The 13,460-nt window shown below is 45.2% G+C and overlaps 1 protein-coding gene across 13 annotated transcripts in view; it reads left to right on the top strand.

Moving 5' to 3' along the window:
• The window catches only part of LOC144145764 (uncharacterized), a 26,911-nt gene extending 13,451 nt beyond the window's left edge, over positions 1 to 13,460 (top strand). The window contains exons 3-5 of one of the 13 annotated variants that reach the window (XM_077677487.1): positions 2,197 to 2,332; positions 10,756 to 10,797; positions 12,872 to 13,456. In XM_077677487.1, the coding sequence (XP_077533613.1) occupies positions 2,197 to 2,254 (58 nt within the window). In that variant the 3' untranslated portion in view covers positions 2,255 to 2,332; positions 10,756 to 10,797; positions 12,872 to 13,456. The other 12 variants (XR_013317585.1, XR_013317584.1, XR_013317582.1 and 9 more) reach the window with 12 other exon arrangements.

Genomic DNA, 13,460 nt, shown 5'->3' with positions numbered 1-13,460 from the left:
TTTCTCACTTCCGCTGAAAAGAAGCGTTGACGGGTCACGGCAGCGCCTGTGGTTAATTAGCGCTTCCTGCAGCACGCTTAAAGGAGCCATGAAGAGAAAATACAACTTCGTTTAATTTGAAAGAACTAGGATACAGTATCTCACTCAGCTCCATTGCAGCCCCAAAAGATGTTTTTTTAACGAAAAAAAAGCAAGAAGTATTTAATAACTTTCAAATTTTGCGCCACAGTGACGTGTTATGAGCGAGATTGACGTCATACGGGCCAACAATAAAACATAATTTTCAGTCCGTTAACTGCACGTTAGCATTCAAGTGATGCGGTAAAATGTAACTAGAGACCCCATTACAGACGTCCAGTCATGTGTCGTCGCGACAGGTCAGTTAGGGGGGCGCCAATTGCACAAACAAGGTTCCGTGACGTCATAGAAAAGTTGCAGGAAATTGGCTAGGGGGTCGCCACGGCTTCACACGTTTTCGTTAATATCTCCATTATTTGTTCGAAGATTGCGATGATATTGGTATCATTGTTATCGGGACTAAGCAGTCTTCCTAATAAACCCAACTTGTATTTTCTCTTCATGGCTCCTTTAACGCTATCAAGCTCGTCTGTATCTTTTTAAATTTATACTATGCTTCTCGTTGAGGCACGTTGGCTAGGCTGACACGACAGTGATGCTGACTTCCGAGTTGGTAGACCCCCTTGTCACATGACGGCGACGCGAAGCATGAACACATTGAGCCATTTGCTTTGGCGACAATTAATTTCCTGGAGTTGCAAACTGCATATTCATGTGCAACCAGCAATGCTTGTAGAAAATATAAGCTCATTTAAAAGAAAAAGGGGAGTTATTGAAGGTTTATTAGCTAAGAAGAAATCTATACTGACAAAGGTTTTAACGTGAAACATAAAACACAAACACGGCGAGCACTATTCTTGCAGGGCGAAATCGCAGTCGCAGCAGAAACAGTGCTGTTGCAGGAGGTCAGCTATGGTGCGGGCTTTATGGAACCGTAATGCGCAACTGTTGTTCAAGAAATTTTCAATCAACCAACCAGGAATCCTTCAAATCAAGTAGAAAACATTGATGTGACACAAAGGTTGGGTCTCAGTGTAGTATACAGGTTGTTTCTGCACAGTATCTAGTTTTGTCGTGGTGCAGTGAACTAAAGGCACATTCCTGCTGGCGAGTTGTAACGTGCGATGTCGCAAAGCAATGAGCCCGCCGTCGCTTTGCGATGGCGGAGCTGATTGTTCTCGGTCTGAAATCCCTCATCGTGCGACGACTTCTGGAAACAAAATGTTTGTTCACATCTGGCATTCCAAACAGCAGCGAGCCACCACCCGGCCCACTGAGGCGGGCCCATTGGGCCGGCAAGCAATGTACCGTGCACCTCAGTTCTTTGGTCAGTGGCTTCACTGTAAACATGTACCAAGTGACGAACAGCATGGGACTCATCAGTGTAGAGAAACGTGTTTGAACTGCAAATGCTAGTAATCTTCATATGTAACAAGATGGATGGCGGGACGGTAGGCTGACTTGCAGTTTGTACCTCTATGGGCGAGTAGTAAATAACTTGCATTAAAATCTAGCACACTATTTCAAGTGCATTGCATTCTAGTTTAAATAGGCCTTGTTTCATCACATGGTACTGCAGTGGTTTTGGTAATTTTTGCTGCACTGTTGACCATTGAGAACCACCATGTTTGGACATGTTCGGCATGCGCATGGCCATTACCCACTTTTATTGCTTGGCCTCCAATGTGCTTTTTGTGTGATGCTACTTCCAGTCAGAGCTTACTTGATGCCCAATTCTTTCAGCTAGTGTAGTGACGGGTGGCTGACAGCTTGGAAGCCAACGGAAGCCCATTGAATTTCCAACCATTGGCCATCGGCCACTGCCGCTTGGGAAGTTGGACATCATGATGATGCTTGCTTACGACCCGACACCACCCTCAAATCTTGCTGGCAGTGCTGTGTCCTGAGCCCTCCACCAGGTAATACCTGCAAACAGGGTTGTGCTTTGTGTGGCAAAGGCCATCTTTCTGGTGATCCCATATGCCGACGCAAGTGCAGCCTCAGTTTGTGACACAAATGCTCAATCCACCACTAATTGCCGCTGCTCCAGTGACGCCTCTCACCGCTGGTCTTGATTCGTTTACTAGTGGCTCCTCCCCGTTGTTTTCTGGTCTGCAGGGCTGGAGTTTTCCATGCTACCGACCCACACTTCAGTCTAGAAACTTCAAAACAGTAGTACCTTCTATCTTCCTCTGTCAGTTTGCTGGTCGTCCAAGACCTCCAGGACAACTCCTCTTCATCTACTTTTAGCAAGGTGAGCTGGGCTAGTTGTGTCATCCTTTCACCTGACCAACACTTTCTACCCCAGATATCCTCACTGACAATGGTATTTATACACCCAGACTGGCATGCCTGGATACCATGCAGCTTAAGCAGGAGGTAGTCCAGGCACCCGACACAAGCGCATCAAAGCGCACCCTCCACAACTCCTGTCAAGTCCCCACTTTTGGCACTCGTTCAGTTTTGCACTTGAGGCACTTGGGCAGTGGCAGAATCCCAGGGTGACTGCTATGCTACTACAAATAATCCCTAAAACTCCCTCCTTTGAAGAAAATAATAGCCTCACATGCACTGGACTTGGTAAAATTGAACCAATAATCTCCACACTAGCAGAAACATTAACTAAGCAGCATGTGTACCTCTATTTCCATTTGCTGGCCTTTGATTTGCTGGCCTTCGAGAACTCCCCTCTGTGGCATAGTTGGTATTAGAGGCTGCCCCACAAGATGAAGTTTTACTAATGACCCCCTGGTCTGGACGACGACCGGGTATATTTTGTACGACCTGCTCATGCTGCCACTTTCCCGCGTGCACAATTTGTTTTTGCCTGTCTGGTTCACTTTAGTTCACTGGAGTGCCACTGCAAGCCACGGCGCTGCATTTGATCCTCAAGTCCCGGGAAGGTTGCATTGATTCACATAGGTCGTGCATGGTTGTGTTATCCCTAGTGTTTGATTACTACTATTTTCGCCTGTCCTCATGTGACCATGTGTACTGTTAGGCCCAATGCAGTTTACCGCAGTGTGCCATCTCGCTTCGGTTGTTGACAATGGTGTACTGCTTTGTAAAACTTTCCGTACTGGGGCATGATGGTTTTTGAGCTTGTGGGTCATGTATTAGTAGGTCCCATGGGAATATTAACAGGTTGAGTCCCCGTTAATAGACAGGTAGTTTGTACAGTAAAACAACCTCATAATTTGGCCCTCGTTATATTAGAAATTTTGATAATTGGGAGTTCCTACTCCCTTACATGAAAAATAAACATTGCCCTATGGCTGTGGTCCATTGTTGTTTCAGCGTGAATTTACGCATGGGCTGCTTAATTCGGATGAACACCTCAAAACCTGAATGCTCTGCTCTCCACTCACCCCACCCCTCTTGTGGTGGCGAGGCAGTGAGTGTACATCACGGCCAGTCAATGGCCGACGGTGATAAATATTGTTGCAATATTCTGGCATACGTGTGGGTGATATGCCGAAAGCTGTGGCACCATTTCAAGAATGGCGGATTTGTTCTGCCCAAAACGTGAAAGCCCCGAGTCTACAGCGCCAAAAGAGGACAAGACAATCATTGATCTGTTCTCCTCTGAAGTTCAGCTTTCTGATTAAGTTGCCATAGGTAATGGTGGTGGTGTCTCCAGCCATGTTCAGGAATGATGAGATTGTCAATGATGCCCTTGGTGTGGCAGATTAAGAAGGTGTCTCATGAAAAGGACTGTGCAATGCCCTACTCCCGGCGGGTCATACTGCGAAAAAAAGCTGCGGATGCTTGCAATAACGGGCTGCCGATCATCTGAAAACTTCTTTCTGCCCAGCTATGTGCCAGTAGACAAACTCGCATCACCAACCTCTTCGCAAAGTAAAGGTACGATAAGTATGATAAAAGAATTGTAAATAGGCTGTTTTTGTTGTTCATCCGATAATTCAACATTTGGCTAATTCGTATATTTTTTACTCCCTAGATATACAAATTAACGCGATTTCACTGTATGCTTTCAGAAATTGCATGCCACTTACATATATATTTACCTCGGCAACTGTATTTAAACCATGACGGGCCCTGCGTAAGCAAGCGAAGCTGAGGATCAAGCTGAGAGCCACCTGGCGGGGCGCCCGACACCAGAGTGAGCCCGTGGGACATTTCTTGGGACGCGCACTGCTGTAGTAGACAGCGGACTGAGCAGGTCGTACAAAATATAGGTGGTCGTGGTTTGGACACCACCAAGAATCTTGATCCCACATGCAGCACAGATCATAAAATGAGCATTGCCCATACATGCCATATGCTCCACATTCTACATGAACCCTCCGAAATCCCCAGTGTTCAGCAGAACCTTCATGCTCTAATTTGCGAGTTTGGTGGCCTTGCCATGTAATTTCTGCATGAACTCCATCATCTGTATGAGAAGACTTTCCCCTCTCCCTCTCCCAAGGCCTCCCAAACAATGCATTTGACTGTCCTATTACTTTGGTCAAAGTGAGGCTAATTTTGCTCTGTGCAGAATTTACATTGCGCATTGGCCGTGTAACAAAGAATATTCTCTTCAATGTGGACAACCCCTTTAACAAAACCGCCACCTAATACATGAATCAGTGCTGGTCTGAGAAATTTATTCTAACCAAATGGCCAGACCTGCCATACCAAAGCCCAGAAAGGAGCTTAGTATTAAACATATTCGCCTGATTTATCTTGCATCGTGCCTAGGGAAACTTTGGGAGCCTATCATTTGTGCTCAGCTTAACAATGTAGTTCTACAAGACCTATGCCCATATGCCATGTTCAGGGGTGAGGCAGCTGCGCATATTGCGCAGATTTGATACAAATTTGTTTTCCTGTGCCAGGCTGCTCCAAAAGCTTGAAAATCGCAAAAATTGCGCCAAACTGCTCCAAAACAGTCTGGCTCTCGCTCCCGTCAGTTCCAGTGCAGAAAAATGCTTACTGACGGCATAATTTTCCAGCACCCCCAAGGTGATGCTGTTTGTAAAAGTTTAATTGATTGATCATTCCATGAAAAACCTGCTTAAAATTGTCCCCGTGGTAGATTTTTTCGAAAGTCACAATGTCTGGTTGCACATGTTATATTCTGTGCGTTTTTAAAATTTTCCCATTGAAAACCATTGCAAAGTCCTGTAGAAAAAATGCTTAGGTGTACGTAGCCGTCAAACCACTTGTGCAAGTTGATGAAAAAACGGCAATTTTTGGAGCGCCGTATCTCCGGAACTACATTACTTGGCACCGCCACCTTGGTGTGAAGAAGATATGAAAACGTGGCCGCCGGGCGAAGCAGTTCATTGTGGTTCAGGCAGAGCACTCTTCGCCAATATCTACCTTGGTTTTAGTTATGGGGGTGGCTGGGTTTACATTTAGTCGTTTGACCGGTTGCTGGAAGGGGCGCGACTCAAAAGACAGGAGCTCATCAAAAACAACATGGCGCCCGCGAACTCGCCGTGTTTCGGCCTTGAGTGTGAGGCCGGTACATGCTTGAAGTGAAATTTCGGACTCATTGCGGTGTTATAAAACTCTGAGTTATTGATGCCTTTCCCAGCAGACTTGCGAGCGACGGGAATGGGACGATCGACGCTGCAGAAGTGGCGGCACAGGCTACATCGCTGCGAAATGTTCAAGCAGTCTTCGATAGTGGGACGGGCTATTATTACACGCTAGTAATAATGGTTCTTTTATCTGAAGTGAAATTTGTTGCCAAAAGAAGGGAGGTGGATAAACATACCAACGTTACTCAGATTACGATCGTAGTGAACATGCACCTTGGGGATTGAAATGGGAGGGCTGGTGGGGTGCAACGACTGTGACCACGCTTTGGTTGTGGCTCTACACTTGTGCATAAAAACGAGTCTGCATAGGATTACAAAAGTAACAATTTTGGCATTCACATGATAATAAAAATGCCTTACGATCGCTTAGTTTTTCAATTCGATATTATCAGTGGAACTCCACGCTATCTATGCATAGAGCCAAAAATGGCTAGTAAAAAGGTAGTGCAGTTCGTACCTTGTGATACTGTGGTAGAAAAAACTTTATTGAAAGGCTGTTTCAGTGTTATGTACGTTCAAAATCAATTAAAAAGTGCACTTTTCACCCGTGAGTTGCCAAATATTTAATTTTTCTGGCTCCTAAGGTGATATAATAAATGTCGTTCTGCTCCAAATCAAGGTTCTTCTGCTCCAAAATTCATATATTGCTGCTCCAAAAACTGCTCCCAAATCTGATTCAACTGTCTCACCCCTGCATGTTTGGCCTAGACCAAGATGGGTCAATGTCTCCTAGTTAAGCCACTCATATCTTATACACTCTTCACCCTAGAAAGCTGACTTGCCACTTGACTTACAAGATTGTTGGGTATGCCCCATTGCACACCGAACAGGTGCCAATCCACTACCTGGAGACAGTTGCAGGCTGGTACTTTTCCCTATCGCATAGCCTGGGTTCACAGATACCCTGACCTGACACCTATAATGGACATGTAAATGGTGCCATAACCATGCATCCTTCACTCAATATACGAGAATCTTCTATACCCTCCACAGTTACATAATGAGTACAGATCAGCTCAGCACACTAGAGGAGGAGGAATAAATGTTAATGTGATGACTGTTGGTGGTTTTTAGGGGACCCATCACACTAGAGCAGCGTAAAACATGATGTATATTCTGCCTCGATGGTAACTTTAAAAAATTTCTTGTGCCCGAGGCACCACCTGGGCTCAAGAGGCTTGCCATTTGGGGATGGGAGGTGTTTCTGAGATCTCCCACACGCATTCCTTCCTTCCTTTCATAGTTTTCATACCATACAAAGCTGTTCATCATCACTGTCCATGCAGATGACACAATATATAAAGTGGTTTACATTTTACCTGTTGAATGAATCTGCATTGCTAAAGAATACGATGACTTCTTATGCAGGCCACATAATCAACAGGGTAGTGACCACTACCCTACAACAGGTAGTAATGACAACAGGTGTAAAAGAAGCCCAATTACATGAGACTGGAAGCCTGGTGTCAAATTTCTAGTTGATGTCGCGAGCTACAGCAATCCTACTTGTCACATATAGAGTGTTTGGGACCATCCTGCACCTTGAACAATATGCCTGTACATGCCTTGCTGGCTTAGTTTTGGTTTGAATGGTGGTGACATTTTACAATGTAAGTGTAATGCTGAATGCACGAGGTGAATAAAGGCTCTTGCTCCCCCTTCAGCAATGGTGTAACGAGTGCTCTCAATCTCATCCTCTAAAGTTCCCTTTCTTTGCTGGACTAAAATGTGCAATACCGCACTGCATGGTAATTGTTATGCTGGTATTGTGGCACCATCTGTGGCATAGCTTATATTTAGAGTCAACATTGAATTTTCTTTGTGAAAGTGTTAAGAATTTTTGCAGTGTTTGGACGACACCTGCTGAGCTTCTACGCCCACTTATTAACTTGATCAGGGCTCTTTGAGCATCTTGCTTTGACTCAGTGCCGCCGTATGTTGTAACGAAAAGCCCAGATCTGAAGTGGACTGCCCACATTGCACTCGCAGGTCATGAGTGGCCTTGTGCATGGTCCTGAAGACATGGTGGCAGTCAATTGGTCAGTTGATTTCAGTTCAGGATAGGTAGTGGGACCTGCTTAACATCACAACACTTACCTAACTGAGGGCAATAAAACAATGCTCAATTCCTGTGACAGTGTGACTTGTTAAGTTTAGGGCATTTATTTCAGCCTAGTTGAAGCCAAATTATTTGCGTCATGATTTGATCATGTGCAGTGGTGCTGAAGTGCTCTCAGACATAATGGGTACGTGCGAGTGACATATGCTAGTAGTGCTTTTACTGCGAGAAAAAACAATCGCGCTCTCTCAATTTAATGATGATGGTTGAACATGAAGCTTTCTAGTCGGGAATTGCTTGGTTGTCATCTGAATTTGTACTTGGACTCACAGACAGGGCTGTGACTTGCCTGCAGTTTAGAGTTTTTGTCACTGTGGCTTCGTCTTCGAATCTTTGTTATTTGATTTTACATGAAAGCTTTGCATTCAATTATCATCATTGAATGGAATGGTGCATGATTTTTCTATATGTGCACGTTCATGCGCCCCTCTTGAAAACCAAACGTCTTCGACCATGTTGGGATGGCGCAGTTAGACGTCGGCTTCATGCCGTAAGGGATTCAGATTCCATGCTGACTCATGGGAAGCACTTTTTTGTTCACCCACAATTATCATCGTCAGGAAAGGTTGACTTTCCTGCAGTGCATTTTTAACACGACATGCCATCAGTGAGACAAACACTAACCACATAGAGCAATTTTGCAAGTGAAATGGGAACGATGCGACAAGCGACAAACTACTTTTTCCTGCGGAGGAAATCGCTCATCGCTTCGCTCATTTTTGGCTCGCCAGAAAACCTGCTAATCGTCAGGAAGTTGCCTGAGCGACTAGCCAATAGGAGAGCGCTAAAGGGTGCAGCTTCCTGCTTAGGGAGAGAACAAGAGGAAGGGGCGAGTGGTGGCACAGTGCATCCTTGAAAAGTGCGACCCTGTGCTTAATGAAATGCATTTATTTTCAGTTTTTGTGATAAATGCACACAAAAAACACTGCAGCTGAGTGTACTTTGATAATCCTGTTGGGCGCAGGGTGGCAATATTGGGATCGCATTTCTTCATCACTGATGCTATCCCTCGTGGCTGCATCGGTGAGCAATTTGGACGAGCAGCAATTGCAGATCCCTATCGCGTCCCTCGCAAAAATTGCTTCATGTGGTTACCGCTACAGCAAACTGGGCTCTGAAAACAATGAAAGCAAAGTTTATCACTTTTAAGACGTTGCCAGATAGGGCCGTTGATGCATCGGGATGAACACAAAAACAGGATGGACGATGAGAATGACTGGGCCAAATGGTTATTGGCTTAGAGCACGATGACATGCTTAAGCAAAAATTTAGCCAACGGGGCCAATGAAATAGGAACTGGGTGATCAAATATGTGGTAGCACTTGATACGCTGTATCCGCCATTCCACATGTATCCTAAGTGCAGCAACATCCTGGGTTTCTTGGGTCTCCTCGGCTGTGAATTGCTCGCGTCGAAGGAAGGGTGGACTGTTCAGCTTCACACCTACCTCCTCCACAAGGTCATAAATCCGGAAGCCCTTGTCCGCTATAATGGAGTCTCCCTCCTCGAACTGTCGCTCCAGAAAGCCACTTCGTATCACGCATTTCCTGTCTGATGTGCATCCTGTAATGAGCTCTGAAACAAACGTAAAGTACCCATGACGAGCCACTCCAGCCAGTCCCTTGAATGTGTGTTGATTTATAATGAGAGTATAGGCCAGACTGCGTCACAAATGACGATGGCACTGCAAACCTTATTTCTCTTTCATCAAGCAACACGCGCGTAGATGCGTACTTCTCCACAAAAGCCCAAGGCATATTGCCTCGTCAATTGCTTTCCGCGACAGCCGTAAGGTCTGCTCTCTCAGTAGATAAAAGCCACCCAAAGAGAAAATATCCTAGACACTGTTCTCGTGGAAACAGCAAACAAATGTCCAAGATGTTGGTGAAAGATGCCAATACGGAGCTTTAAGAGAACCATGAACAACTGGTTCTGTATGTTGACTTTCTGTGGTCGGCCCCTATAATCTTCATTTTGTGTGGTGCTGGTGTTGTGGTGGCGTATTATAGTTTTGCCGTTGTCGCCAGGGTCCAGGAACTCAAGCAAGTCTACGAGAGATTTTATAGACGTTTGTTTGAATTTTAACTTATCTCAAGTAGTGTCAGAGCCCACGCGCATAGCAGGTGGCTGTGCTAACATCCTAGATTTAATACTAACCGATCGTCCGGTTTCCTTATCGTCAATTTCATACCTACCCGAAATTAGTGACCACAAAGTAATACATGCAGATTTTTCCTGCCCTCTTGAGCGGTGCGACAAACTCAAGAAAACAATTACCTTATACGATAAAGGTAATTATGAGGTTATAAACAACGAGCTCGAAAACTTCTTTCCAGTCTTCGAACATGGCTTTCATTCCCGATCTGTGAACGATAACTGGGGGATTTTTAAAAGAAAGATGAATGAGCTAACTGGCAAATTTATCCCCACAATATTCCGTAGCACGCCGCAGAAACCGTGGTTTACAAACAAACTAAATAGACTAGCGAATAGAAAAAAAGCGCCTTTTTCGCAAAGAAAAAGCAAAAGAAACGCCTGACGCTTGGGCGAAATACCACACAGGCGAAACAGAATATACCACCGCTATTAGTAACGCGAAATATACGTTTTTGAACAATGATTTACCAGACATGCTAACCGATAACACACGAAAATTCTGGCAAATCGTGAACCCTCGGTCTACCAGCACCATCCACTTTACTAATGACTCCGGTCACGTGCTTTCAGATAATCAATGCGCTGATGTTTTTAACACCGCGTTTTCATCTGTATTTACTAACGAATCTAGCGTACCTTCCCCTCCTGCCCCGGTGCTGTTGACATCCTGTGTGTGTTCAATTGTTTTTTGCGCAGATGGTATTTCATGTGTTATTCAAAACATGAAACTGTCCTCATCAGGTGGCGTCGACTATATTAATTCAGAAGTGTTAAAAAACATCTATGAAACCATCGCCCCATTTCTGTGCTTGATGTATGCGCAGTCGCTCTCCACATGCATTCTTCCAGATGACTGGAACATGGGCAAGATCGTTCCCATCTACAAATCAGGTGATAAGAACTGTCCATTGAACTACCATCCCATTTCTTTAACAAGCGTCCCGTGCAAAATCATAGAACATGTCATCTACTCTCAGATTGTGAACTTTCTAGATTCTAACAACTTTTTTCACCCCAGCCAGCATGGTTTTAGGAAAGGATTCTCCTGCGAAACACAACTAGCAATATTTCTACACGATCTGCATGCTAACCTTGACAACTTACAAACTGACGCAATCTTTCTTGATTACGCAAAGGCATTCGACACAGTACCCCACCAAGGACTAATGCTAAAACTATCCCAGTTAAACTTAGACCCAAGTGTACTAAATTGGATCAAAGCATTTCTAACTAACCGTTCTCAGTTCGTGCATGTCAATAATAAATATTCCGCGTATCTCAAAGTAACATCAGGTGTACCTCAAGGTTCAGTTCTTGGCCCCCTCCTGTTTCTAATATATATTAACGACTTGCCTTTCAGCGTATCCTGCAAAATCCGCATGTTTGCAGATGACTGTGTAATCTATCGGACAGTAACTAACACTCACAACCAAACTCTTCTCCAGAAAGATCTTAACCACATTCAAGAATGGTGCGATAATTGGCTTTTGTCTCTTAACCCTAACAAATGCAAACTTGTTACGTTTTCCCGCCGTAAAAATCCTTTCATTTTTTCATATCATATCGCCAACGTCCCTGTACAGTCACAACTATCGTTCAAGTATCTTGGTGTCACATTGCATTGCGATCTTACTTGGAATGCGCATATTACTAACGTCATTTCATCGGCAAATAAAACTCTGGGCTTCTTGAAGCGTCACCTACGTCATGCACCAAAACATGTGAAGTTGCTGGCATATCAGTCCCTCATCAGATCAAAACTCGAATATGCCTCCCCCATATGGAACCCGCCCCAAACATACCTCATTAACGACCTCGAATCTGTCCAAAATCGCGCCGTTCGATTCATTCATTCGTACTCGTACGACATCAGCGTTTCATCCTTGAAAGCACAATCCGGTTTATCACCCCTCTCTGTTCGCCGTCGTATCGCCACCCTTTCCCTCTTTCATAATTTTTTTTAATTCTTCCCTCAATGCAGCTCCTTACATCCTCCCCCCGACATACATTTCACACCGCACAAGCCATCCACTTCAAGTGTCCCATTATCGCAACAGAACTGTCACTTTTTCCGCTCCTTTTTTCCCCCGCGCCGTCAAGGATTGGAACGACCTTCCCTGCTCCATTGTTTCAACCACCTGCCCATCATCCTTCATTGCAAATGTTACAAATCACCTGTGCTGCGAAAATTAATCTGATTGATTGATTGTAGGGTTTTAACGCGCCGACGCAACGCAGGCGATGAGGCGCGCCGTAGTGGAGGGCTCCGGATTAATTTTGACCACCTGGGGATCTTTTACGAAAATTAATCTGTTCAAATGTTTTCTTTTCCTGTGTATCCACCCCTTATGTAATACCCCCCCAGTGGGGTCCTTAAGGAAATAAAAATGAAATGAAATGAAAAAGTCTCGTAGTCAGGCAGTCCAGCGTAAAATTGGATGTCGTCATTTGTTTGCTGGGATTTTTAAATTCCGAATGCCCCACACTCCTCCTCCAACTTTTGCAAGCACTGCTGTGCAGTGACTAGCTCAACTTGAAGCATGTTGAGCTCCAGGCGCTTTGCTTTGAGCTTCTCTCTTACATCTGCATGCTAGCTCTGACTGGGCACTAGCGAGTTCAGCACGTGCCTGGCTTAGCTTGAAGGCGTGCGTTGCCAGTGCCAGTGCCTGTACGTCCACCCCCGTGGTCCACCCAAAGCTTTCCCTCCCTGTCTTTGGATGGGGCGAGCTGAGCCTCAAGCGCAGCAATTGTTTTTTTCACTCGCAGTGGCTGGCAGAAGTGCGCGGCTGAGATAGATTCTCGTCGTCTTCTAAAACAACCTCGTGTAGTGGTAGCTGGTTCTTATCAGGTGTGCCTGTTTCGCGGCATTCAAAGCAGATGGGAGGCTGGCCGTCAGACTGTATGAACTTGTTTCTTCGACGTGGAGGCACAAATAGTTCACTGATGCGGCATTTCATTCTTCTAGGAGGCTTGGTCGTACGGAATGAGAAAATGGACGGCACGGCTGATTACAGGAGCAGGCGATGGCCACTTGCCACCTTTTTGTAGAAGTCTGTCGCGAGGAAATGAAAGGAGCACACTTTAGTTGCCTTGGAGACACGAAATAGTAACCCCTCATCCCTCTTGATGGCTGCAATCCATTTTTTTTTTTCTCGGGGCCCACATCACTCGGAAACCCGTAGTGTGATACCGGAAAATAAAGAGCTCTTACCATAATGTGTTGTGTTCTTGCATCGCAAGGCGCTCTGACAACTCTCGCGTAAAAGTATCCCCACAAAGGGACGCGGTGGTAGCATGAATATGAGTTAGGGTTTATAATTTTCACCATCCTCAACAGCGCACAACAGCGAAGCTTATTGAAAGTTGGCAAACGTGGCCGAATCTGACGCTCATTTAGCCACGTTGAAATCATACCCCAGTGAGCGCTCAGTTAAATAAGGTAGCGAAGCAAATACATGCGTGCTCGGGGCATCAAGCCAGGTCTACCGGCCCCGGATGCACCTCGCGCCCGCCTAGCAACATCGCGCACAGTTAAATGCGCGATAAAATATCGC

Source organism: Haemaphysalis longicornis, unplaced genomic scaffold, assembly GCF_048455015.1.
Source record: "Haemaphysalis longicornis isolate Haplotype H1 unplaced genomic scaffold, Haemaphysalis longicornis Haplotype H1 scaffold_7, whole genome shotgun sequence".
NCBI classification, from domain to species: domain Eukaryota; kingdom Metazoa; phylum Arthropoda; class Arachnida; order Ixodida; family Ixodidae; genus Haemaphysalis; species Haemaphysalis longicornis.
This window is presented reverse-complemented; position numbering and strand designations above follow the sequence as displayed.